We start from the raw sequence: 26,761 nt of genomic DNA, 5'->3' as shown, positions 1-26,761 counted from the left end.
TGTCAGCTAGCATATACTGTATGCTGCCTCATTCTCCACCTGCCTGTAGCTTAGCCCCCTCTTCCCAAGCACTTTCACCACATCCACCACACGCTCCAAAACCTGACGTCTCTTTCGGACTTGTTCCCTATGAGTAGACATCTGACTGCCAGCAAACATGCTTTCGATGTCTGCTTTCGAGCACCGTAAGAAAAAAGCTTCAGCACAGGTTGAATGTGTAATGCTTTTTTCGTGCTCCTCTGTACGCTGGTGTGCGTGCCTCCAATCTGACATTCCAGTTATAAATGTGCCAGTGTCAGTCCTCTTCCCAAATGCCAGACATACAAAACAAAACAACATATGATGTCCCTTGCAATATGTAAGCCACTTTCTGCTGGTGCCATCTTTACAGGTGAATAATACCTTCTGCACAACTGGATTTCTGGTATGTTGTTGTGGGTGCTATTCTAAAAACATCTGTAACATAGATGGCTCGGGGCGGGCAAAGTAATCTATGTCCTCCTGCTCTTTGCTCTCCTCACTCTCACTGACACTCTCCTCCTCTGGGGATGCTACCTGGCTCAACACAATGATACAGAATTAATGGATTCCCTGATAGAGGTCCATACAAATAGGCATTGACATAACAATACCACACAGTTATTGGTCAAAACTACATGTGTCCCTCAATTTTTTATCTATTTCTATATTATTCATTCTATATATTGTCAATCAAAACTACCACAAAAAGCTGACTATAAACATTTTTCAGGTCCCAAAAGACCACTGTTGCCCTTATAACCAAATAACTAAATAAACTAAACAAAACAAGCTGTCAGCTGACAGTAATTGTTCATGAATGGTGGTTACCAAAATAATGACATTCTTTCAATGAGACAACGTATCAGAGTCCCATTAAGCTATATTTTAACTTGCCAGGGAAAACCTTAAAAAAGCCAGCTTACTAGCTTGTAGGCTAACGAATGTTTCTCTTATAATATTTGTCTTATTAGTGCTTCATCAAGGGGATATTAATGGGTTCCAGAACTACAGAGTATCATAACCTTAATAATAATCTTTTCCTAATTTTCTTAGCTTCTGCTTACCGCGAGTTCTCCTCCCTCTCCCCACTCACGCTAATCTCTCTCCCTCTCATCATCTTCCTCACCACCAATATCGGCCACGGGTGCTGAAGATAGACCTGCACCTGTACTAAACATGTCGGCTATTTTTGACACACGCGGCTGCATCCCCCTTAACGCTTGGCCTTCGTCTTCGCCTTCGCCTTCGCCTTCGCTTTCGCTTTCTCCATTTCTAACTCAAACTTTTATTTTCTCGAATAAAAAGGCAGTTTGGCTTCAACGGCTGGCTCACCTCCTGGGGGCGTGATTTAATGATGCACACCGAGCGGCCCAAAGGGGGAGGTGATTAAAGATTTGATTGGGCCGGCCCAGTGTCAATTACTAAAAATATTTAAACAGAGGGCCAATCTACCCGTCTTATGGGCCGGGACTTCAGAAGAAAGAAAAAAAATGACGTGTCGGCCCAAAAGGCACGTCGGCCCACCGGGAAAATGCCCGGTATGCCAGATGGCCAGTCCAGCCCTGTTCACCACCCAGAAGATCTCCACACACTGAAGATGGGCCACTCAAGAAGAAAATGAACATTCTTCTACAGATGGGCTCAGATTCAGAATCGGAGGAAGAGGTACAGCCTGAGAGAGCCATACACAGGCACAGAGCAGAGCCCACCACTAGTATGCAGGACTGTCCCTTGCGGTGGTGGTCATCTCATGCAGGAGCCCCAAGCTGGCCCCACTGGCTCGCAAATATCTAGCCACTCCTGCATCCACAGTTCCATGTGAAAGACTCTTCTCAGTTGCAGGTCACATTGTGCAAAAGAAGCGGTCAGCTTTACTCTTAGAAAATGTGGACAAGTTGGTTTGCATCAGCAACTGGCTAAAGGATGAATAGAGAAGAGGGCCACACATGTAATTGTGTAGGCCATGTTGTGTTGGCCATGTTCTTTTGGTTTGATATATAAAAAAAAGAGGTTTCATTCAAATAAGAGAAATGGCTATATATATATATATATATATATATATATATATATATATATATATATATATATACAGAGGTGGGAACTCAGATCTTGTACTTGAGTAAAAGTAGAAGTACCAGAAAGTAGGAATACTCTGTTAATAGTAATTTAAAGTCCTGCATTAAAAAATGTACTCAAGTAAAAGTAGAAAAGTATTATCATCAAAAAATAGTTAAAGTAGCAAAAGTAGTCATTGTGCAGATTGGTCCATTTCAGAATAGTATATGTTTTATAATTATTGATGCATTAAAGTGTTCGTTGTTTATTGTGCTGAGTCATGCAGCATTGAGCCATGTGGCTTTATTTACCCTCTCTGTTGGTTGTGAAGACATAGTTGTTTAACAGCACCAGTAGACTTCAGCCTTGGCTCTGTGTCATAAATACACATGAGCACCCAGAAATGCAACTACTTCAATTTAGGATATCTCTTTTTTTCATCACTTATACATTCCAAATGACATTAATATGAATATTGTTCTTGCCAAGTTAATAAGCGATTTCTGGAAACAGTGTGACTTCACAAAACATAAGTAAAAGGAGCAAGAAACACAACACTGAAAGGTGAAAAGGGTGTATATTTTTACTTTTACTTAACAACACATTGATTTAAAAACAATCTCTCTCTCTCTCTCTCTCTCTCTCTCTCTCTCTCTCTCTCTCTCTCTCTCTCTCTCTCTCTCTCTCTCTCTTTGGCTGTGAGCTGCGGGTGCCTGATGAGCCACCATCCCCCACTTTCATCACTTACAGCGCCCATCGTACAGGGCAAATGGAAAATGTAACCGAGTTGAAAAGGTTTGACTTAATTATGAATGTTGTTACATTAAGGCCGAAAATTAGGATGAGTACCAACGGTCCAAAAAAAAGGTTTGCCTCACAGAGCTACCAGCGCAGCACCCCCCCAGATCTGGCGCCTAACCCCCAGTTTCCACCGGGTCCGTCTGCGCCGCGCTGCGCCGCGCTGTGCCGCGCTGTGCCGTGTTACGGCTGCTGATGTAACCAATGCTTACTACAAGGACAACATCAGAAAGGACAAGGCCTGGTTTTTAGTCGCTGCAGTTTGTGGAGTGGAAGGTAACAACTACATATTAATGTTTTAAAGTTTATTAATACCCGAATTAAACCCGAATCAATAACAAAACTGCGAGCCTGCTCGCACAACGCTACACTTCTGAAACGCTTCTGGGACGCGTCCGGTGGGTTATGGAGCTAGACCAAAACCGCGGCGCAGCCGTGACACGGCGTAGTGCGGCGCAGACGGACCCAGTGGAAACTGGGGGTAACCAGTTTATACATCATATAAAATAGTGTGTTTTTCCACTTCCATGATGAAAACCTCATCGTCCATTGTGCGTATCGTAGTAGAGGTGTTGTGATGAAGGAGGGGGGTCTGCTAAATCAGTATATGTGGGGGATGGGCCTGGCCCGGATGCTCACCTTTCCACTTCCTGTGAGGGGGGGCTGCCTGCCTGACCTTACGTTACGGCTGCGCCGCGGCAAAAGTAGGATTCATCCTAATTTTAGAGACGCGGCGCGCAGTGGTCAAGTTGTACAAAAAAGCCAGGGGGGATGGTGGATCTGCATGCCCCCCCCCCCCCCCGGAGATTAAAAACAAAAACTAACCTGCAATTCAGGGTAGTTGAGTAGACTGGATATATGTTTGGTGCTGACTGCCTTAAGGGCCCTTAATTTGATCTGATGACAGCGCATTTGGTGGGAGACCAACGTTGTATCCTTTTGATTAGTGTTTAAGCACAAAGATAATTATTATATTCTATTACTGTAAAACAACTTGCATGCTATGGATATATTACGTGTCAGATACTCCTGTCATTGATCTTGACCAAGGCACCTCAGAATTAGAGTTGGTCCCATGGCTACCACTGCTCCTACATAGTTAGGGTAAATGCAGAGGACACATTTTCCCACTGGGTGCAAGTGCAACTTCAACTTCAACTTTACACTCACAATACCTATAAATCTACTGGGAATTCATCCATTAAATGTTGAAACAAAACCTCACAAAACATTGAACATGAATCCTCTCTAGTCAAGTCCATTTTAATTCAAGTGCAAGAACATGGATTAAACAAATATACTATTTACAAAATCTGAAAATAATACATATAATATGATATACAAATACAAATAAACAGTTTTATTCAATGGCTACCAACCCAATTCTCCCCTATACTGTAGTATCTCATAGGATCTTCCAAAGAGTTTCATAATCATGTTTTTTAATGACAACTTTCCGGGCTCTTGCTCTCAGATCATTAGCCAAGCTATGACTTTGAAGCCAAGACTTGACATAAACTTCTGGTTTGAACATTTGTAGTGGAGGGCCAACACACTTGATGAAAAGCAAGGCTGACATACTTTTTACCTCTAGCGTGCTTCTAGTTGTGGTTAAAATGTTCATCTGACTGAACCCACGCTCACACTCAGCTGTGGAGATGACCAGTCTGTTCACTGCTTGAAGGAGGGGTTTTAGCTCTTCTGGTGCTTGTGGTGTCATTTCATCAACAGTTTTGAGTTTCACCATATCAACATATTCCCTCATTCCTCTCTGAATTTGTCTGCCATCATCAAGCTTGAAAAAGGAGCAGAGTTCCTGTATTTCGTTTTCGGCATAACGAACACCACACACATCTGGCCAGTTTGATGGCTGCAGCACTTTGACATTGTCAAGAAAGCTCTGGTACTCTTCTTTGCTTCTCTGTTTTCCAGGCAGTGATCCCATTCTTGTCTCAATTTTAGCAGCCAAAGCATGAAAAAAATGTTGGTGGTTTATTTCTCTGCTGTGTCTTAAATTATTTGTTAGTGGCACCCCTTTGAATAGCTTCAAACCGATTGCAGTCTGAGCCACTTCTGCCGCTGGTCCAGGCTGCTCTGCCATGGACTTCAACACACGGACCTGCCGACTGAGTATTGCTACAGCCTTGGGGAGCGTCATGTTTCTGTCTTGAAGAGAGAGAGAGAATTCAGACAACTCTTCTAAAGCATCATACATGATTCCAAGATTGTGCACAAAGGTGACATTAGAAAGGCGATCTATTAAACCACTGAACATGCATTTCTCTGTTGAACTTCTTTTAGGATCAACTGAGGCATTGGAAAAGTGCTTGTGGATTGCAGGGTACTGCTGCCATACAGCTTTAATGGTCCTGTAACTGGATGCCACCCATCTAGTGCTGAGAATTCTCCCTATGTTCAGACACTGTAAAGCAAGTTCCTCACAACATTCAGTGAGCTCACGGCGGTTTGTGGCCGATGCATGATAGAGACTGTACACTTTGTCAAAGAAAAACTGGAAGTCATTCATCCCTACAGTTTCTTCAACAGCATCTCCAACACTCAGCTCAAGACGGTGGTTCATGCAGTGCCACACCATTACGTTTGGAAACTTTTCTACGATTTTGGTTGCAACACCTGCTTTACTTCCAAGCATTACAGAAGCTCCATCTGATGCAAAGCAAACAAAGCGTTCACTCAGAATAGCTTCAGAGAAGCCATGATGTGACAGATTTTTCATTAGAGCTTGATAGATTTCACCTGCATTGGTAGCAGAAAGCTCAACTAGATCCAAGAAGAATGTTAGGGGCTCTTCACTCATCCCTAAGCTCGCTCTAATATAAATGATCAATACTGATTTTTTACTGTCAGTTGTAGCTTCATCTATCATAACAGAAAGTTTTGTTCCACTTTGAAGGACCTTTCCAACTACTCTCTTTTGCATTTCATTTGCTATGTGTTGGCTGATTGTTGCACAGGAATAGTCTGAATGTAAAGTTCTTCCCATGTCTAGTCCATTCAAGACTTGCAGATCAATATCGGACGGTAGATCTGTGAAAGGCCTTCCAGATTTCACAATCTTGTAAACTGTACGAAATACCCTATCAGTAGTTAAGAAGTGATCCCTTTGCATTTCAGAAGTCAATGTTTCCAATGTCTTTTCTTTTGCTTTTTCCATGGTTTTCTCAGCTGCTTGGTGATACTCTGACATTTTATGCTTGTGTATTTTCTTACGAAGAGACTGCAGCTGTGCTGCTCGGTTTGTACCATAGGCTGTAACCTTAACGTTGGACCACTCCTCAGCAATATGCAACTGGCTGCTCCCACCTGTACTTGGCCCAACCACTTTCATTTTCTGGCAGGTTAGGCAGCCAAGTTTTTTGCTTTGACATATTAGCCATGGATAATACTTTTTTTTCTCCCTGAACTTGGTAGATGTCCAGCATTCAGGGATATCTTGCTCATTATCTCCCTGGTTATTTTGGTCAGAATCATCGACACTATCTCGCCCTGCTTCTGCCTCCTCCTCTCTTCTTTTTTCTACCACAAAAACATAAAATCTATGTTAAAACCCCACTTGGTAAGATACATTTCCCCTCTTCGAAAAAGAAAAGTGTCTATTTAGAATTATCAAACCTGTTCCTTCTCCAGCTCTAGGCTCCTCTGCTTCTGCCTCCTCCTCTCTTCTTTATTCTACCACAAAAACATAAAATCTATGTTAAAACCCCACTTGGTAAGATACATTTCCCCTCTTCGAAAAAGAAAAGTGTCTATTTAGAAATATCAAACCTGTTCCTTCTGCAGCTCTAGGCTCCTCTGCTTCTGCCTCCTCCTCTCTTCTTTTTTCTACCACAAAAACATAAAATCTGTTAAAACCCCCCCTTGGTAGGATTAGCTACATTTCCCCCTCTTCGAAAAAGAAAAGTGTCTATTTAGAAATATCAAACCTGTTCCTTCTCCAGCTCTAGTCTCCTCTGCTCTAGTCTCCTCTGCTCTAGTCTCCTCTGCTCTCCTTCCTGCTTCCTCGCCATGATTATCCTCTATATGAAGAAAACAACGGCATTATGGTTTTGTTAGAATGAGCAGACAGTGAAGTAGGCCTACTGTCAAGTTGTGTTTTTTTTTCATATAAAATAAGAGCGATGACATTCAACCACCAGAAGCCGCTATCACACGATTCGGAGGCATGCATCACATTTAAAGCTTTTTAAGTAATACATTTTGGTCTCTCACAGTGACTAAAGGTGCAATTTTCATACTTAATTTATATTATATGATCTCACTAAAATGAATGGAAAGCTTATCAAACAAAGTGCTTAAATCACTAGTGGATACATGATCATCGAATTGATACATAAAATCAGCCTAAAGATCCTCCAGGAACCTTAATTCAAATGGGTTCTTTCGGAACCAGTTTTCATACTGAAGAATCCCAAACTTGGACTATCTACCATCCTTAACTGAACTTCACCGGCTGTTTCAGGAACCGTCAACGACACCTGTTCTTCTCTGTGTTCTTCTGCCCCTGTCGTCTCTGCTTGTACACTAGCTTGCTCTGCCTCATCCTAAATTACATTTAATTTTTTTCCCCGACTGAACATGTCTAGGCTAGTTAAGTGTGTTGCTTATGCGGTCGCCTAAGCAGTAAAGAGCTGTGGGAAACCCTGCGAGATATTCCATGTGAAAAAGAAATCAAATCTGACATTAACTTTGTGAATATAAGAAAGGTCTAACCTGACGTTGGTTACTATAGCAGCTAGTACTAGCTGCCTGGCGTTAGGCTAGTTAACAAGAAAAAAAACGTAAGCTCCCAAACTATAACTCTGTTGTTATCGCCTCTGTCCAGAGATTACACATTTGGTGACATATCAAAAGTATTCTTGACTTACCTTCAGTGGTACTTTTTGTCCTCTTAAAGCCGAAGTAGTCCCTCAGGTCAAGCTGTCCTTGTCGCTTACTGGCCATGATGCTTGCACAGGCTGCGCTGCTATCGTTGACGCTGACTGACTTGACATCAATTTCGTGATCGTGATATGTGCACGAGCCCCTCGTCAACAGTATTTTAGCGGCTAAAATAATGTGGACGAGGGGCACGTGACTTGCACATATAAAATGTAGAAATGTTGAAAATTAAACATTGGCAATATTTCCACATTAATTGATCAAATAACAGGGGATGGGAAGGGGGGATGGCCGTTTCATAAGGGGGATGGTTTTGACCATTTTAATACCTAAGGGAGATGCCATCCCCCCCCATCCCCCCTCAACTCGACTACTGGGCCGCCGGCGCGTGTGGTGGAATAGCACCCATTGACTAGAGTGGCCGCGATAATTACGACCGCCGCGGCGCAGCCGTAACGCGGCGCAGCGCGGCGCAGACGGACCCGGTGGAAACTGGGGGTTAGGCGACCACCTACGACTATGCCAAAAAACTGTTTTTGTTGTATTATATTTGTATTTAATCTTGTGGTGGTGCAGATCCCCTATCCTCTATCAGGGGGTGCTGCAGCACCCTCAGCACCCCTACTTCCCACGGCTCTGCCAACCGCCATAGACACTCCCCACTACACCCCAGGTCAGGCTGTTTGGCTCTATTCAAATAATATTACGCTCTATACTGAATCCCATCAACTTGCCCCATGGTTCAGTGGTCCATTTATCATAGTGTCAAGCTCCGTAGGATTTGAAGATTCACCTCCACTCAAGCAACCTGAGCCCTCCAACCATTCCTTGCTCCACTTCCTTCCCTCCTCCCAGGATTGTCGCGACTGCCAGTTGAAAGCCTCTTAACTCTGCCTTGGCCTGTGTGCTTATTGAAGCCGATGAACTAACTGTGTTTCTATGTTCGCACATTGGGAATCAGTTCATTCACTCTCTACGAGTTAAAACAAAAAGTATTTCTTATAAGGTTTTTAAAATAACTTCTGACAAAATTCTTTGGACCAATGAGTTGTGATCAAAGGTCTGGGATAATTCTCTCATTAGTTTACTGTACAATTATTGGTATCACTTTAAGAGCTTTATAATGCATATAACGCACCTCTACTCTACTGCTATTTTTTGCAAAACAAATACACTTTTCTACAACTAATCATTAGCTACGTAGCTTTCAAAGAAAACCAACTCTATGCATTAGGCCGTATGGTTGAGTGGCTTTTCTTGGTTGATTTAGAGAACGTCATTTTAGGCGTTTTTTCCTTGGCTGTAAGAAGTTGTTTGTGAGGTTTTTACTCTGTATTTTACCTTACCGTCCTTGCAATCATTTTAAATAACTGTGTCCAACGCTTAATTATTATAAACATCTGCCTCGCAATCAGCCATTGGACGGTCTGAAGAGAAGCAATGCATTTTTAAGAGAATGAGAAGGTCCAGTAAACTCACGTCTCATACTCAGAAATATCTGTCTAATACATTCAGGCATTTTTCTGCAAAAAAAGCCACAAACTATACAGTTGCAAAGCACTACTTACTTAATTTGATGGCATATTTAGGATATTAGACTATAAAAACATTTTATTGCTTGGACACACGTAATTCTATCTCATGCTGCAAACTCTTTACACTGATTTACTGGTTGCCAGGGGGTGTTGTCTGGAGGCGGAGCTCCTCTTTGGATCCTTGTCAAAGTTATGTATGTCAATACTGTGTTTCAGCATTCAGAATGATTGCGGTCAGCACACTGCACTGGTTTCTCTTTGTTGATGTTGTGGCACCTGTTGAATAAAGATTGATTTCACTCGTGTTTTCATCCAATTCATGACAATTCTCTGAATTTCCGGGCTGCCTTCTGCTCTGCCCGGGGGTTGCCTCACCCTGACACTAAATTTAGCTACGCTGCTCAGGGTCTTTTAACATGTCATGTAAAAATAGCAAGGAGGAAAGTCTGCTCACAAACAGCAGATATACGGGACAGACTGAGGTTAAGCTGATAAAAGTTAACTGCAGTAACAGAGTAAAGACAAACAGACAAATATAGTAAAGCTGAAAGACAGGCAGGAAGGCAGACAGACAGACAGACAGACAGGCAGACAGACAGACAGACAGACAGACAGACAGACAGACAGACAGACAGACAGACAGACAGACAGACAGACAGACAGGCAGTTCACCTGTTTTTGCTCACAACAGGGGGTGTTACCAGAGTGTGAGAGTGGGACAGAAATACAACAGGTAAGTCAGGATCAGTTTACTGATTCATCTGAATTTATTGATCCTGGAAATTGTTTTATTTATTATTGTAATTGTAATATCTCAAATTAATGTTGGAGTTGTTGAAAGGATTATTTTTGTTTGGAAGAAGGTCGTGTGGGCTAAGCTTTGGCTAGGCTTAACCAGGCTTAGGGACTGCTATAATGTGCAGAGGAAGAGAGCCAAAGATAAGGGTTATACATTTATTTATTTATAAATAAAAGTATGTTACAGGTGTTGGTGGACTATGTCTACATATGTGATAAAGTACAAATAAAGCCTTTAGTGTTTACAAAGTGAGCTGTATGAAATCTGATAAATGTCCTCAAGCGATGTCACTGGAGTCAGCGTCACGTGATCCTGAGTGAGGTCTTCCCCTCAAACCAGCATCATATGTGTGCAGGACACAAGGGACAAGGCTTCTGTTTTCAGTTCTCAGTATTTTTGTTAAACCAACTCTGTGGATATTAGTTTCTCACATTTCTAAATCAGATGTGTTTTATTTTAGCGGTCACTTTCAGCTGTGTAGGAATTGTGTTGAGTTTCTCTGAATGACCGCCATAATGGCCCAGCATTTCCTGATTCTGCTGCTCTACAAAATCAGCACAAATGCTTTAAATGTGTAAAATGTATTGGTAATGACATAACTTGAGTTTGCTGAGCTTTTTATCGGCAGCTTTTAAGTAGCAACAAGCAGTCTTTCTGCTGAGCAGAACTAAACACCTGCTGGAATACTGGACATTCCAGGAACATTCCAATATCTTGCAAAATTATCTTCTTAGTTTTCCAAGAGTTCATTGTGTTTGAACGTTTTTGTAACACACAACATGTGTTGTGAGAAACCCCTCAGATGTTGAGGTCACTGTCATTTGAATCTCTGCAGTTTAATGGGGGTCTTCTTCAACATCAACATGTGAATGAGCTCATTCCTTAATTGAGTTATGGTTATTTGGATGAGTCAGCTTCAACACAGACACTGCTAAATCCCAGAGTCCATCCTCCAGACAGACAGAGAGCCATGGTCTCTATTTTGAGAGGTCTCTATCATTTCATTAGAAGACTTGTATCGACTTTACTAGTTAAAGGACCATAATGATATTTTTCAATATATATCTGCTCATTAACGATGAACAATTTTGCATTGTTCACCTCTTGTTACATTGATGTTTTTACTTAATTTCCATGAAGAAAAGAACCAACAGAGATTTGAAACCATAATTAATGATTAAGCTACTGATAGAAGCAGTGCCTCCACCTCTACAGAGCGTGTTTTATTGTTGCTTCTGAAGCATGCTGCTGCCTGTGTTTAATTTTAGAGTGACGCCTGGTGTGTTGTGTCACAGTCAGCCTTCAACAGGACACTGCACTGAGAACTGGACCAAAACTGGACTAATACATTCATCTGTCCGTCTTCTATTAAAGGTAGGCTAAATATGAATACGAGAGCTTGTGAATTCTCCATACTCTTCTTTCTACCGGTCCCCTGTGTTCTGCAGCAATATCAGTATCATATAGTTATTTATACATTTAGCACAAAGGGAATTTCCTGTTTCCTTTCATGTTTAGGGAACAAACAGATGCATGCTACATGCTTTGTCTGCCTTTATACATATTTTTGTATTATTTATTTTACAGAACATAACAGTGTTTTTTAAAATAGGTTCTGTTCTGTTGGGTGTAGCTGTGATGAATTACCTTAACATATCTGACATGTCTGCGTGTTGCTGTAGTAAAATGTACTTCAGTCCATCAGGTATCGGATGTCTGGAGCCTGTTCCCAAGCACTGAAACACCACTAACAGCTGCAGAGAAACATGTTAAACTGTACACATGCAACATAATGCCATGGTTGACACATTTCTTGGTGTTGTTGATGTTTATTGCTTTGTGTGTCTCTTAAACAACAGGATGTCGCTCAGAGACAAATGGGAGAAGAAGGCTCAGAGTGTGGCAGACCAGATCAAACAGGAGGCCGAATGGAAGGAGAAAAGTTCCAAAGTGTGAGAATATGTGATATTTTAGTGGTTTTTGTAGAAATGTTTACTCTGGAGACAACTTCCACTTCTCATATAACGTCTATTCTGATTCACGACACAAATGTAACCAATTAGTCCTGTAATTACTCCTGAACTGAAATTAAACAACTAAAAAAAAAAGTATTTATACAGGATACCTTTATTGAGCAAGGACCATTCATTAAAATACATTAATCTCAAAAAGAGAAGAGATGCTGTATGCCATAAAAGAACATTTGTCACGTGTTTGCAAGACCTATTCATCAACCACAAACTTCTCCTTATAAAACACATAAATCAGCTGCTGGATTTCTCTTTATTTACCATTGCTACGTTTCTCAGTGTACATATTGATATATTATTAGGATAATATGTGAGTTGATTCTAATGTTTTCTGTCTTCGTTTTTAAATGCAGAGTTTCATCAAAGTGGAATTATCACTGGTCACTTGTTGCCACTGGAGACTTCAAGACGTTCACCAGTGGGGCAGATGAAGAGGAAAAAAAGAAACCGAAAATCAAATTCAAAGTGGTCGCACCTCCTCCCAAACCCAAACACGAGCCTGCTCCCCCCCCGCCTCCCCCCAGGAAAACGGCTTCACCCAAACCTCTCAGGCGGAAGCGTAAAGTTGAGGTGGATGTGTTCGGGCTGTGCTGGAAAGACTCCTGGATGAGCCTGAAGCCTCCAAAGTATCTGTTCCTGAAGGCCAAAGAGAGGAAAACCAAAACCCCGGGATTCACCACCATAGAGCTGACTAACAGCAGAGAGTTCAAAGCGAAGATCTTGGAGTCAGAGCCAGAACATGCTGCTGCTCCTGAGGACGATGAATGGAGGCTCTCCTGGAAGCAGGTGATGGGAGCTTCACATCAATACACACACAACGCCTGGACAACGGTCAGTGTTGGTCATATTTTGGACAAAGTTTGAATGTCCGACAAGCTGTTCTTTTATTGTCATCTGCACATTAGCTACAGTGTAGATATGGCCATGAAAAACACAGGTCACAGGCTCCTCCAACAGTGCTTTTTATATATATATATATATATATATATATATATATATATATATATAGAGGACATGGAACAAATAAAACAGATTTTGCTTTTTTCTCTCACCAAGGTACTTAAGATACACTTTTATGTATGCAAAAAGTTAAAACTAGAAAAATGAAATACTTTGTCTAAATAAGACTGTGACTCTTAAAGTCACTTTTGTGATTTTAGTAAGACAATCCAGTTTTGTTAATATTAATGCTTTTTTGCTTTTGTTTGTGTTACTAAGATACTTTTAGATACACTTTGAAGTGTGCAACACTTTACAACTGGTAGAATATGAAGTACTTTGTAAGGAATTGGGTTTCTTTAAAGGCAGTTTGTGTATATTAGGGCTGTCAAACGATTAAACATTTTAATCAGATTAATCACAGCTTAAAAATTAATTAATCATGATTAATCACCTTTCGAACTATTTCAAAATATATATATATATATATATATATACATAGACATAAAACAGATAAAATACTACAATAGAATGTTTTGAGGTTATTGGCAGTTTTTGATTAAAGTAAGACAGTCCAGTTAAACAATGTAGTCTCTGATGACTTTACTGATTTTTCATTTTTCTGCTATCAAGATACTTTTAGATACAGTTTGTAAAACTTTACAACTGGTAGAATGTTAATCACTTTGTAACACATTTATTTTCTTAAAGTCTGTGACTGTAAAAGGCAAGTTTGTGATTTAACATTTATTTACTGACACTTGATACAATTTGACTTTAAATACTGATGTGTTTATTCAAAACCATTTCAACACACAATGTCATGACTTTTTCAAGATCTTTTAGACAAACTATACTATGACTTTTTTTAATATTTTTAGAGATCCTATACTGACATTGCAGACGATCAAATACTTGGACTTTTTTCAAGATACTTTTGACATACTATACTAGTACTTTTTAAATAAATGTTCGGACATTCTACACTGTGACTCTTTTTAAATTATATATGAAATACTATGACTATGATTTGTTCAACATACTGGTGTATACAATAACCTTTTTCATATTTTGACCTCCTTCGTGATATTTTCATAATATTCTATTTTTATACCTCTTTTTCTCTATATTTTCAACACACAACACACTGTGGCCGTTTGGACACTATGCTATTTACTATTTACCTTTTTTTATTTTCGATATATTATTTGACTATGTATTTTTTAAAGATATTTACGACACATTTTATAGTTATAAGATTTGTTGTTTATTTTGTTTTTTCATAGTATTTTCGAACATAAAATACAATGACTTTTTTCTGTCCGGTAACAGGAGGGGCCATACAGTATCAGTGTAATAAAACTGTGAAGTGTCAGTGGTTTAACACCTCTGAACCCATCTGAACCACTATCTGAAGCAGTCACTAGCCTAAAATGATACAAGCCTCGAGCCTTTACCAAAAACTTCCTGGATAACTCAAACCGTGTTCCGAAGCCTCGGCTCGTCACATCCCTAGCTGTCACCCTGGCTTTGCCACAATCTATTGTTGGTTGGCTTGGTTAAGGTGTGCCACCTTCATGTATGTTGAAAAATAATGAAAGAAAGTGATTAATGTTTAGTATGTACATAATGTGTTTTAAAAATGTTTTAATATACTATGTTGAAATGAATTATTGTATAGAAAAATAGGATACAAAAAAAAAGTCATGTTATGGCATACATTTTTTTAAATTAAATTAGTCATTATATATTATGTCCAAAAAAGAAGAAGATATATATATTTATATATGAAAAAAGACAAAGTAAAAGTATGTTGAAAATGTGAAAAAAAAGTGTGGTAAAATAAGATGTGGAAAAAATACAATCTCGTACGCCGAAAAATAAAAAAAACCTCAACAAGAAAACAAGAAAAAAAAAATATATATATTTAAAATAACTCATGAAAAATGTAAGGTTAAGTATGTTGAAACATTTGCTGCTACAATGGACGCAGGTTAAAATCCAGCCAGCTACCTTTACACGTGTCATCCCCTCTATCTCCCCCTTTAACACTGTCATTATCCTTTAAAGTCTAATCTGACCCAAAAATATTCTTTAAGAAAAAAAAGAAAAAAGTCATTGTATGTTATGTTCGAAAATACTATGAAAAAACAAAACAAACTAAAATAAAAGTCATATAACTACAACATGTGTTTAACAGTATGTCAAAAATATCTTTAAAAAAAACATAGTCAAATAATATATTGAAAGTAAAAAAGGTAAATAGTAAATAGCATAGTGTCCAAACGGTCATAGTATAGTGTGTTGAAAATATAGAGAAAAAGAGGTAAAAGAATAATGTGTTGAAATGGTTTTGAATAAACACATTCGTATTTTAAAAAGTCAAATTGTATCAAGTGCATCAGACAACTCAAATTACTCCATTTGAACCATATTATAAATAAGAAAATAATGGTCATAGTATATAGCCAGGCTATTAAATAGTTTTTGAATGTGGGCAGTTTATGAAGTGATCCAAAATAAGGGCTCAAGAAAAATATGCCTTGAAATATGAGAAATCATGTTAATAGCTACAGATAAAGTAATGTACTACAACAACATAGGAGTGCTTATATTGTATGTTGTAAAAGCATGACAAAAATCAGGGAACCCAAGCCCAAGGGAAGCCCAAGACATTCCTACATTTAGATGACATGTTCAGAACTCAGTACATGTAAACCATTAACTAATTTAACCATCAACATCACAAGTGCACACACCAGTGCAAACAAAAATAAACAGGCTTGTATGCATTATGATTTTGAATAAAAACATCAGAATAAAAAAAAAAGTCAAACTATAAAGTGCATCAGACAACTTAAATTACTCCATTTCAATCAGGAGAGACAGTTTTGATGTAAGAGTACATATTTATTGCCAGAAATACCAACCCAGTCTCACAAAAAAACGTGTAATAACTACGTTGGTCCACAACGTTGGACGTAGTATTTCTACAAAATTGCCTCTGAAATTGTAAGATCCCTACATTTTTTTTCACCATTCATTCCAATGGCTGGCGTCTATGTCACGTGATCTTCACATTTCGACCTGCAGAAAAAGAAAAATGGCCGAACTTCGTTTTATTCTCGGTGTAAAATGCCTATTTTAAAGTTAGTTTGGCCATTAAAATGCGATTTGATGTCATTTGATGCGAGAAATATGAGTTGTTATTTCAGATTATGTGTGCAGTGGATGTACATGATCTTTAGTTTGCTAGTTATTACGAAGATTACTTCAGGAAATTGTGTCTATACAACGTTTTCATTGTTACCAAGGTGGTTGCTAGGGACGCTGCTTTCGATATTATTTCTGTTATGTTGTGTAACTGTTTAATGGTGTTATCTTTATTGCTACCCCCTTCCCCGTCAATGTATAGTGTTGGTGGACAGCGCAAACGTATTAGTTTAACAAAATCCACATCTAAAATAGATACGTTATTTTCCCCTGTGCAATTCCAGTCTCACATCTCACATCACATGGTCATAAACAAATACCGGAAACAGACCGAAAACACTTTATTCCGAGTGTGCTTGCTTTTCTCTTTCTCATTGTAATACACGGTTCGGCTGCATTAAATGTTACATATCTACTGTAATTCTCTATTTATAGAGCCTTGATGAGAAGACTTCTAGACAAACATGAGGAACTGCCGCCAACACTGAAAACATGACATGCATCATAAATATATCAGCAATTAAACAACATCTTACATTTATTTTCACACAATAAATCTCCTCACAGTATATACACTAATTCGGCTGACTTTTATATTTGAAACAATTGGTAGATAGCCTGTATTTACACCATAAACGTGCACTCCTGATATAAAGGGACACCTAGTGGTTAAAGCATGTTATTGAATTTCATTATGTTTATTATTAGATATGAATAGGATCCCTATAAAGTATATTCATTACTCGTTATTCTCTACTAATAGTTAATTAACACTAGAACCGCCAACGGGTAAATTTTACCCGCAGTTGTTTTTTGATTGGATGTAACCTTTTTTTTCCATAACATATTAAAGTCTCCCAGTCCGCGACTTTTCCTGAAAGTGTGTTATATAGCACCATCTGGTGTTAAAAATTGTCAATAGGAAGTCAGATTGAAAAAAATTGCCAAAAAAATTGCCATTTATACCCATATCCGCCAGCGGGTAATATTTACCTCATAGAAAATGCAGCGTAAACATGACGTGTTGCTATAGCAACGCCTTTTTCTCTACTGCGGTTCCTTATAGATAGAGAGATAGATAGAGAGAAATAGATAGATAGATAGATATATTGATAGATGGATAGAGAGAGAGATAGACAGATAGATAGTTATAGATAGTGTAACATCTTGGAGAATACAAGATCTTGGATGACGGAGCTCACGTTGAGGACGTAATGCATGTGTGCAGGATACGTGCCAGTTGAATAAAGATGGACACTCGGAATGAGAGAAGTAGTCCGCGTCGTCTGTGTATGTAGACAATTATATGTCCATAGAACAGAACATTACAGATCGATCGATAGATAGTTATAGATAGATAGAGAGAGATTGAGAGATTTGTACCTAAACAAAACACAAGTCTAACACCAAGCGTTTAAATCAGCACTTGTAGCGATATGTTATACTTCATGCTATCTGCACAAACTATAACATATGAAAAGCTGAGAGTCCACAGATTCTATTGGTATAAATCTCATCCTTGTGCGATCAAAACTCAGTGTTCTGTATGATAAATAAAAGAACATTCTACCTTGCAAATCAATAGCGGGTACATTTTACCCGTTGGCGGTTTTAGGTATACAGCGACCTCTGGCGGTTCTAGTGTTAAAGACTGTATATAATGACTATTTTGCACATCCCTTTCAAGATTTCAAGATTTTCTAAGGTTTATTGACATATATACACAAACGGTGTAGTTATGCAATGAATGAAACACTTGTGTATACCTTCAGCAATGTTAAATATGTTGAAGCACTTATTTTAACTGATATTATACATATGTATTATACTCTTATATAAGATGTTACGTTAAGCCCCCGCTGATTGGTCCAAATTGACCAATCCACGGACTTCCTCACACACACACTCAGTGCATGCAGCTCTGCTGATCTCTCCTCCCTGGCTGCAGGCTGATTAAAGACAGTTGGGAAATTCTCTCTGCAGACCCATTCTCACAGCGTTTATCAACCTTTTTCTTACTCAATATCAAGCCACACTTATTGTTTTTACTTCAGTTGTGACTTTGTGTGTGCTCAGGGTGAGTTTGGCTGTGTTTCGCAGTGTATCGCTTAACAAGGAAACCACACCTCCACGGAGCTCAGCGCGATTCACAACGTCCCACCAATCAGAGCACACTGTGCTCACAGGGAGGGTGGGGGCTGGAGCTATTGGAGCTACAACGAGCCGTTAAAGGCAGAGAGTGAAATTCAGTGAATACACGTAGTTTACAGAGATGCTGTAGGAGAAACCAAATTGATTTTGGAAAATTGCACAATATAAATCTATTCTAGTAGACCTCAACAATGGAATTATGATCAGTGGAAATGGCCATGAAATGGGACCTTTAAAATCACCATCCATCCATCTTCTCCCACTTATCCGTGGTCGGGTCGCGGAGGTAGCAGTTCCAGCAGAGAGCCCCAAACTTTCTTTTCCCTGGCCACATCAACCAGCTCTGACTGGGGGATCCCAAGGCGCTCCCAGGCCAGCGAAGAGATATAATCCCTCCACCTGGTCCTAGGTCTACCCCTTGGTCTCTTCCCAGCTGGACGTGCCTGGAACACCTCCATAAAGAGGCGCCCAGGTGGAATCCTAACTAGGTGCCCGAACCACCTCAACTGGCTCCTTTCGACGCGAAGGAGGAGCGGTTCAACTCCGAGTTCCTCCCGGATGACCGAACTTCTCAACTTATCCCTAAGGGAGACACCAGCCACCCTGCGGAGAAAACCCATCTCGGCCGCTTGTACCCGCGATCTCGTTCTTTCGGTCATGACCCGTCCTTCATGACCATAGGTGAGGGTAGGAATGAAAATGGCGCGGCAGACAGAGAGCTTTGCCTTCTGGCTCAGCTCCCTTTTCGTCACAACGGTGCGGTAAAGTGACTGCAGTACCGCTCCCGCTGCTCCGATTCTCCGACCCATCTCACGCTCCATTGTTCCCTCACTCGAGAACAAGACCCCGAGATACTTGAACGCCTTCACTTGGGGTAAGGACTCATTCCCTACTTGGAGTGGACAGTCCATCAGTTTCCTGCTGAGAACCATGGCATCAGATTTGGAGGTGCTGATCCTCATCCCAGCCGCTTCACACTCGGTTGCGAACCGATCGAGTGAGTGCTGAAGGTCGCATACCGATGAAGCCATCAGAACCACATCATCTGCAAAAAGCAGTGGTGCAATCCTTAGTCCACCGAACTGCAGACCCCCTCCCCCATGACTACGCCTCGAAATCCGATCCATCTATATTACAAACAGGATTGGTGACAAAGCGCAGCCTTGGCGGAGGCCAACCCTCACCGGAAATGGGTCCAACTTACTGCCGAGGACCCGGACACAGTTCTCGCTTTGGAAGTACAGAGATTGGATTGCCCTGAGTAATGAACCCCTCACCCCATACTCCCGCAGCACCTCCCACAGTAACTCCCTGGGAACACGGTCATACGCCTTCTCCAAGTCTACAAAACACATGTAGACTGGATAAGCGTACTCCCAGGCCCCCTCCAGGATCCTTGCGAAAGTAAAAAGCTGATCCGTCGTTCTACGACCAGAACGGAATCCGCATTGTTCCTCCTCAATCTGAGGTTCGACAATCGGCCTGACCCTCCTTTCGAGTACCTTAGAGTAAACTTTCCCGGGGAGGCTGAGTAGTGTGATGCCTCTGTAATTGGCACACACCCTCTGATCCCCCTTTTTAAAAAGGGGAACCATCACCCCGGTCTGCCACTCCTTCGGTACTGTTTCCGACTTCCACGCAACGTTGATGAGACGTGTCAACCATGATAGTCCCTCAACACCCAGAGCCTTCAGCATTTCTGGGCGGATCTCATCCACCCGGGGCTTTGCCACTGTGAAGTTGTTTGACGACCTCAGTGACTTCCCCCCGGGAGATTGGTGTCAATCCCCCGTCATACTCCAGCTCTGCCTCTAACATAGAGGGCGGAGTTGTCGGGTTCAGGAGTTCCTCAAAGTGCTCCTTCCAACGCCCTAACACTCCATCAGTTGAGGTCAACAACGTCCCATCCTTACTGTACACAGCTTGGATGGTTCCCTGCTTCCCCTTCCTGAGGTGTCGGACATTTTTCCAGAACAACTTTGGTGCCGCCCGAAAGTCCTTTTCCATGTCTTCTCCGAACTTCTCCCACACCCGCTGCTTTGCCTTGGCCACGGCTGAGGCTGCTGCTCTTCGGGCCTGTCGGTACCTTGCAACTGCCTCGGGAGTCCCCCGGGATAACAAATCCCTAAAGGCCTCCTTCTTCAGTCGGACGGCTTCCCTGACCACCGGTGTCCACCAGGAGGTTCGAGGGTTACCGCCCCTTGAGACACCTAGGACCTTGAGACCACAGCTCCCCGCCGCGGCTTCGGCAATAGAGGCTTTGAAAACCGACCACTCTGGTTCAATGTCCCCAACCTCCACAGGAATGCCCGAAAAGCTCCGCCGGAGGTGTGAGTTGAAGGCCTCCTGAACTTGGGCCTCCTCCAGACGTTCCCAGTTCACCCGAACTACACATTTGGGCTTACCAGGTCTATCCAGAGGCTTCCCACGCCACTCGACCCAACTCACCACCAGATGGTGATCAGTTGACAACTCCGCCCCTCTCTTTATCCGAGTGTCCAAAACATACGGCCTCAGGTCCGATGATACGATAACGAAATCGATCATGGACCTTCTGCCTAGGGTGCTCTGCTACCACGTACACTTATGAGCATCCTTATGTTCGAACATGGTGTTTGTTATGGCCAATCCATGACTAGCACAGAAGTCCAGTAACAAACCACCACTCCGGTTCAGATCAGGGGGGCCGTTCCTCCCAATCACTCCCCTCCAAGTGTCTCCATCATTACCCACATGAGATTAAACAAGATTAAAGAGTCCCCTTCAGGAGCCCCATGCAGGACTCTTTCCAGGGTCTCCAAGAAGGCTGTATACTCTGAACTGCTGTTGGGTGCATAAGCACACACAACTGTCAGAGTTTTCCCCCCCATAACCCCCAGGCGTAGGTGACTCGTCCACTGAGGTAAACTCCAACAACGAAGCACCCAACCGGGGACCTGTGAGTATCCCCACACCCGCCCGGCGCCTCACACCTTGAGCAACTCCGGAGAAGAATAGAGTCCAACCTCTATCCAGAAGTAAGGTTCCAGAGCCGACGCTATGCGTAGAGGTGAGCCCAACCAGATCCAACTGGTAACGCTCCACCTCCCGCACAAGCTCCGACTCCTTCCCCCCCAGAGAGTTGACGTTCCACGTCCCCAAAGCCAGCTTCTGTCACCCGGGTCTGGTCCGTCGAGACCCTCTGCCTTCACTGCCACCCTTCTGGCAGCGCACCCGACCCCATCGCTGTTTCCCTTAGGTGGTGGGCCCGCGGGACGGAGAAGCGGAGTTGTTGCCCACGTTGCCTTTTCGGGCTGTGCCCGGCCGGGCTCCGTGGCAAGCCCGGCCACCAGACGCTCGCCGACGAGTCCTCCTTCTGGGCCTGGCTCCAGAAGGGGACCCCGGGCTTCCTCCGGGCCGGGTATCCTCACTTCGTGTGTCGTCTTTCATAAGGTCTTGTCAGCGCCATATAGATAGAAGAGTTACGACAGCGGAAGTCCAAAAACGGTTATCGTCACGTGGTTCATGTTGACGAGGATCGTTCCCCGGAAGTTCATGGCGGGCAATGTGAATGCATTGATAACAGGAGATAGAACTACGATTTTTGGTAATTATTAGTGAATAAAGGTTTTGATTTGCAATATTTATACAACAAATCGATATGTGTATGTATTTACATCAATATGTTTTAAAAAATAAAATAGAATTTGCTAATATTAAGTGATAATATTAGGATTAGTGTGAACAACTAGTTTACATGTTAGTCTAACAGTGCCTTGGTTAAAGAGCCTGTTGCTGTTTATTTATAGCTTTGAACTCTTTAAAACCAATATTATCTTCTTAAACCTGTATGGTAGTCAGGAGCATCACTTTCTAATGTTTATTGATATATTTAGAAGGAGGGGATCTAAAGGAATGCTTCAAAATTCAGATTAGATCAATTTCTACCATTTTCTTAAATTCATGGTAGTTTCAGTAATCCCATGGTAATTGAGGACAAAAGTTATCTAAATGAGTAATGTCATCTTTATGGCTTTCAGAAAGGACAGGTGACTATCAAAGGATTAGCAGCAGCAGCAGCATGATGATGATGATGTTAAATGTGTTGTTTTAGGAACATCCATTGCAAATACATATTCAATAAACATTGAATAGCATATCATGCAGTTTATCTGTGCCTTTTCCTCTGTGTTGTCCTGGTTTGCTGTGCTGCCTCCTAGTCGCCACCATGGTTTGCTGTGCTGCCTGGGGATGCTCAAATCGCTCCGAGAAAGGAGTACGAATGTACGGCTTCCCCACTGACACAGAGCGGAGGAAAAAATGGCTGGCTCAAGTCAGCAGGAGCAATTTCACGACCAACAGCAACAAAATATGTGAGGTTATTATATACAAACACTGCATTTGCACTTTTTCACAAAACGAAAACCACACCATTGGGAAAGCTTAATGTTTTGTTTAATACAAAAAAACAGGGAAAGGCTTGAAAAACACTGAGAGTTGAGACTCAGGGTGCAGGGTGAGGGTCTCAGTGCAGGTATTCAGGCTCCATTGAATCCCCCTCTGGTTCTTGTGCTGAAAGAGGGAGTAAGAGACAGGAGAAAGGGTTATACACACCTATATAGCTCACCTATTGGATGGGAAATTGCCTTGGGGAGATAAGGTGTGGTCTTTGTTCCCAACTGAAATTATGGAACTTTATTATTTGTGAGTTTAACAAAGTATGACAAATGGCACCAGTAACAGATGTGATATGAATTTCTATAAAGTTGTCTCACATTCTTGGTCATATTTTATATACAGTATGTAATGAGTATAACATGTCCAGTAAGTATAAAGTGTTTCCTAATACTGTGTATTCAACCACTATGGTATAGTGTATGGTACTAAGGTATGGTATCCTAGCTTAATCTGTTATCTGTAAACGTTCCCTAAATCTACTAATTTAGGGATAATCCACTGACATCCTTTAATACACATGTTAATTTGAATCAGATGTACTGATAATATCCGCAATATAAATCTTTAAACTTCTTTTTACCTTTAAAAGTCCGTCACGAACGGTCTATTATGCTGCCACTCTACAGCTCTGGTAGCCTTGGCGCTAACTTCCGGGGAACGATTGAGAGGCTCCACAATCCGCCATTGCTGTAAAAAAGTGGTCCATTGGAGTGAACGGAGATGACGTAACTCTCAGTCTATATGGCGCTGGGTCTTGTGAACCTTTAAAATCACAAACTTTCTAATTAGAGTTTGATTCTTTGAGAAACTGAATTCATTACAAATTAATTCATATTTTACCAAGTTGTAAAGTTTTTCATCCATTAAAGTGTAACTATAAGTATCTTTGTTGGAAAAAAAAAAAAAGCAAAAATCATTTAAGTTATTTCCAGAAAACTGCGTTGTTTCACCGAAACAGTGAAAAATGACAAAAACTTCCCGTTCAAGTTTTTTTTTCAAAATACCAAACAGTTCACCCATTGTAGCCATCCCTCATACTACTCAAACCCCTCTTTTGAAGCCCTGTTAGAGAAACGCGGATCTTGGGTCCTTGGCTTGAAAAAAGAAAAGAAAATAGGAGGCGGAGCTAATGCCTGATCAGAATTCTACCGGAGATAAAGTTAAATTCTGCTGTGATAAAACGCCATCCTGTTTAAACCATGTTGAGGATTATTTCTGAAATAGTATGGAGCTCAAATGCTTTTTCTCTTGCGGGTTTATCACAAGGTGAGTTCTTTTTTTATTTCCTGCTTTTTAAACACATGTGCTCTACACAGTACAGGTTAGCTCTGAGTGTTAGCGAGGCTTGCTAATGTAAACAAAGACGAGATTATGTCCAAAACACGTCAGGCATTGTTTCTGATAGCAACTTTCTGTGGGTCCGCTGCCGATTTGACGTCAGTTCGGATGGAATCTGTATCCGCTCGTTGTACACCCGTTTTTAAAAGATTTGGGTACAGAGGAAAAGAGAAAGGGTTTTATTTTCTGACGCTGCGTGAGTTCCCCGACGCACCAGGGACACATAGCATACTTGCCAACCCTCCCGATTTTCGCGGGAGACTCCCGATTTCATTGCCCTCTCCCGGTTTCCTCCCGGGGTCATATTTCTCCCGCATTTCTCCCGCATTTCTGACAAAATCAGATTTACTCACGATTGTTTCCACTCTGACTTTAATACAGCTACACCATTGTTTGATTTCCATGGCAGTGCGTCTCGTTAGTAGCACGCGCAACTGAAAGTATGAGAGGATGAGGAAGATAGTCAGAAAACAGAACAAGAATCAACAACTCGACACTCTGCTTACTCCTTTCCAGTATATATATATATATATATATATATATATATATATATATATATATATATGTTGCACTGTTAGAGGAGCCTGTGACCTATGTTTTTCATTGCCATATCTACACTGTAGCTAATGTGCAGATGCCAAAAAAATCCTTGAAACTTGAAATTATCAAAACTGCATTGTCTCACTGACCCAGCCCTAAACATCACAAACTGCCTATAAAGAAACCCAATTCCTTACAAAGTACTTAATATTCTACCAGTTGTAAAAGTGTTGCACACTTCAAAGTGTATCTAAAAGTATCTTAGTAACACAAATAAAGCAAAAAGCATTAATGTTAACAAAGCCTCAAATGGCTGACTCCGGAACTCCGTAATGTCCCCCTAATATGGCACTTAGACTATTTCCATCATCCAGGGAAACACAACTTCAAAGGTGCTTCCTTGTAGTTAATAAAGTAATTAAACAATAGAATGTCATATAACCTTATATTACCACAAAAGAGTCAATAAGTAATATTAACCCACTATTAAAGAACATTACCTTTTCAGACTATCATCATTAACTATATCTGGTTTTATCATTGACAATAATTACATACTAAGGACACTATAACAGGTTTCTGTCACGATCCTAATGTTATGTCACGTTTTTAGTTTTGTCTGTCTTGTTATGGGGGTTATTTTGTAATTCTGTTCTCCCTGTCTCTTGTCTTCCTTCCTGTGTTTTTCCTCCTGTGTCTGATTGTCTAATTGTGTTCAGCTGTTGCCCTTGTGTTTCTACCTCCCCTGCCCAGCTGTTTCTCGTCCCGTGATTACCCCTCTCTGTATTTAGCCTTGTCTTTCCCTGTGTTACCCTGTCGGTTCATTGTTTGTTTTTCCTGTCTCCCTCCATGTCAGTCACGGTCAGTCTTTCGGTAATGTTTTTTCCTTGTGCTTTCGTTGTGTTTCATGTCATATTTTTTGTCATCAGCTTTTGTAATAAAGCTTGCTTTTCTTTATAGACCTTTACCCTTTTTGTAGTCTGGATTTGGGTCCTACTTTTCCACAATTCCGCGATCTTAATCAGAGTTTAACCGACAAAAGTAATAATATTACTTTTGTCGGTAACGGAGTAGTGTAAAGCGCTACTTTTATAATTCAGTAATCACACTACAGTTACTAACATTGCCCCGACACGCGTTACTTCGTTACTTACTAAAATCAGTCATAATCACACTGACAGACAAGAGGGGTTTCCTCCGCAGGTTTATATTTACTAATCTGCGCGACTTGCGCGTCCACATCTCCACGTGCAGTGCTGCATAAACATGCCTGAGTCAGCGATAACTTTCGAGGGGTGGAGGTATGCCCATTATTTTTGAGTTCGTCCCAATAATAGACAGGAATATGACGAACAGGACATATGGACATATGTGAACATATGTCCAGGCCAGAAGCTGTTATCCACTGCTGTAAACACCACGTCAAACCTCAACAAACACCTGCAAAGAACACATGCTAAGGTGAAGCTAACGCACACGCTATTTGTTGTTTGTTTATATCACGTAGTCTGTTCTTCTTCTCTGTCTTCCGGTTGTTGCCTGTTTTGAATGACGAATACACACCACCGCCGCCTGCTGGTAAGGAGAGTTATTGCTACTCACGCATGCGCAGTTCGTACGTGCTCGGCGAGTAAAGTAACGAGTAAAGTAACGAGTTACTTTATGTAGAGAATAACGAAGTAGTGTAATATATTACTTTTTTTTTTTAAAGTAATATGTAATATGTAATATATTACATTTTTTTTGTAACGACCCCATCTCTGATCTTAACAGTTTCACATCAAAGGGGCAGTAAAGTCTTATCACCCCACTATTGAGCAACATCCTTTATGAGGGGAAAATAAACATACAAGTCATAAAAGATAAAAGGGTCAAAGGTCAGGGATGTCAGAGAGACAGGTGCCACATAAAAGAGATTGGGAGGCGGGACTAAGGTTTATGAGGGTCATAATCTAATTTTGACATTTGCTGGAGTCTTTCGACTACTCTTGTGGCACACACATAAA

The 26,761-nt window shown here is 41.1% G+C and overlaps 2 protein-coding genes across 2 annotated transcripts in view; one reads left to right on the top strand and one right to left on the bottom strand.

Annotated features, from left to right (window-relative positions):
* Nucleotides 1-441: 441 nt before the first annotated feature.
* Nucleotides 442-8,051, bottom strand: LOC307025293 (uncharacterized protein; the record flags this gene model as incomplete). Its single annotated transcript, XM_079659930.1, has 5 exons — nucleotides 7,761-8,051; nucleotides 6,819-6,911; nucleotides 6,661-6,717; nucleotides 4,463-5,040; nucleotides 442-555 (listed from the first exon to the last, which is right to left on the bottom strand). Exons 1-5 carry the CDS (start codon nucleotides 7,834-7,836, stop codon nucleotides 442-444), a joined length of 918 nt encoding a protein of 305 aa, XP_079516056.1. The 5' UTR covers nucleotides 7,837-8,051.
* Nucleotides 8,052-9,724: 1,673 nt separating this feature from the next.
* The window catches only part of LOC307025292 (uncharacterized protein), a gene marked incomplete at its 3' end in the record, with an annotated part of 71,646 nt that continues 54,609 nt past the window's right edge, over nucleotides 9,725-26,761 (top strand). Inside the window, exons 1-5 of the mRNA XM_079659929.1 lie at nucleotides 9,725-10,041; nucleotides 11,403-11,481; nucleotides 11,967-12,059; nucleotides 12,491-12,923; nucleotides 22,640-22,792. Of these exons, the coding sequence (XP_079516055.1) occupies nucleotides 11,968-12,059; nucleotides 12,491-12,923; nucleotides 22,640-22,792 (678 nt within the window). The 5' untranslated portion in view covers nucleotides 9,725-10,041; nucleotides 11,403-11,481; nucleotide 11,967. The remainder of the gene's footprint in view (nucleotides 10,042-11,402; nucleotides 11,482-11,966; nucleotides 12,060-12,490; nucleotides 12,924-22,639; nucleotides 22,793-26,761) is intronic.

The sequence above is a fragment of the Notothenia rossii genome (assembly GCF_949606895.1).
Source record: "Notothenia rossii genome assembly, chromosome: 11".
NCBI classification, from domain to species: Eukaryota; Metazoa; Chordata; class Actinopteri; order Perciformes; family Nototheniidae; genus Notothenia; species Notothenia rossii.
The sequence above is the reverse complement of the archived record's forward strand: the minus strand, read 5'-3'. Positions and strand labels throughout refer to the sequence as shown.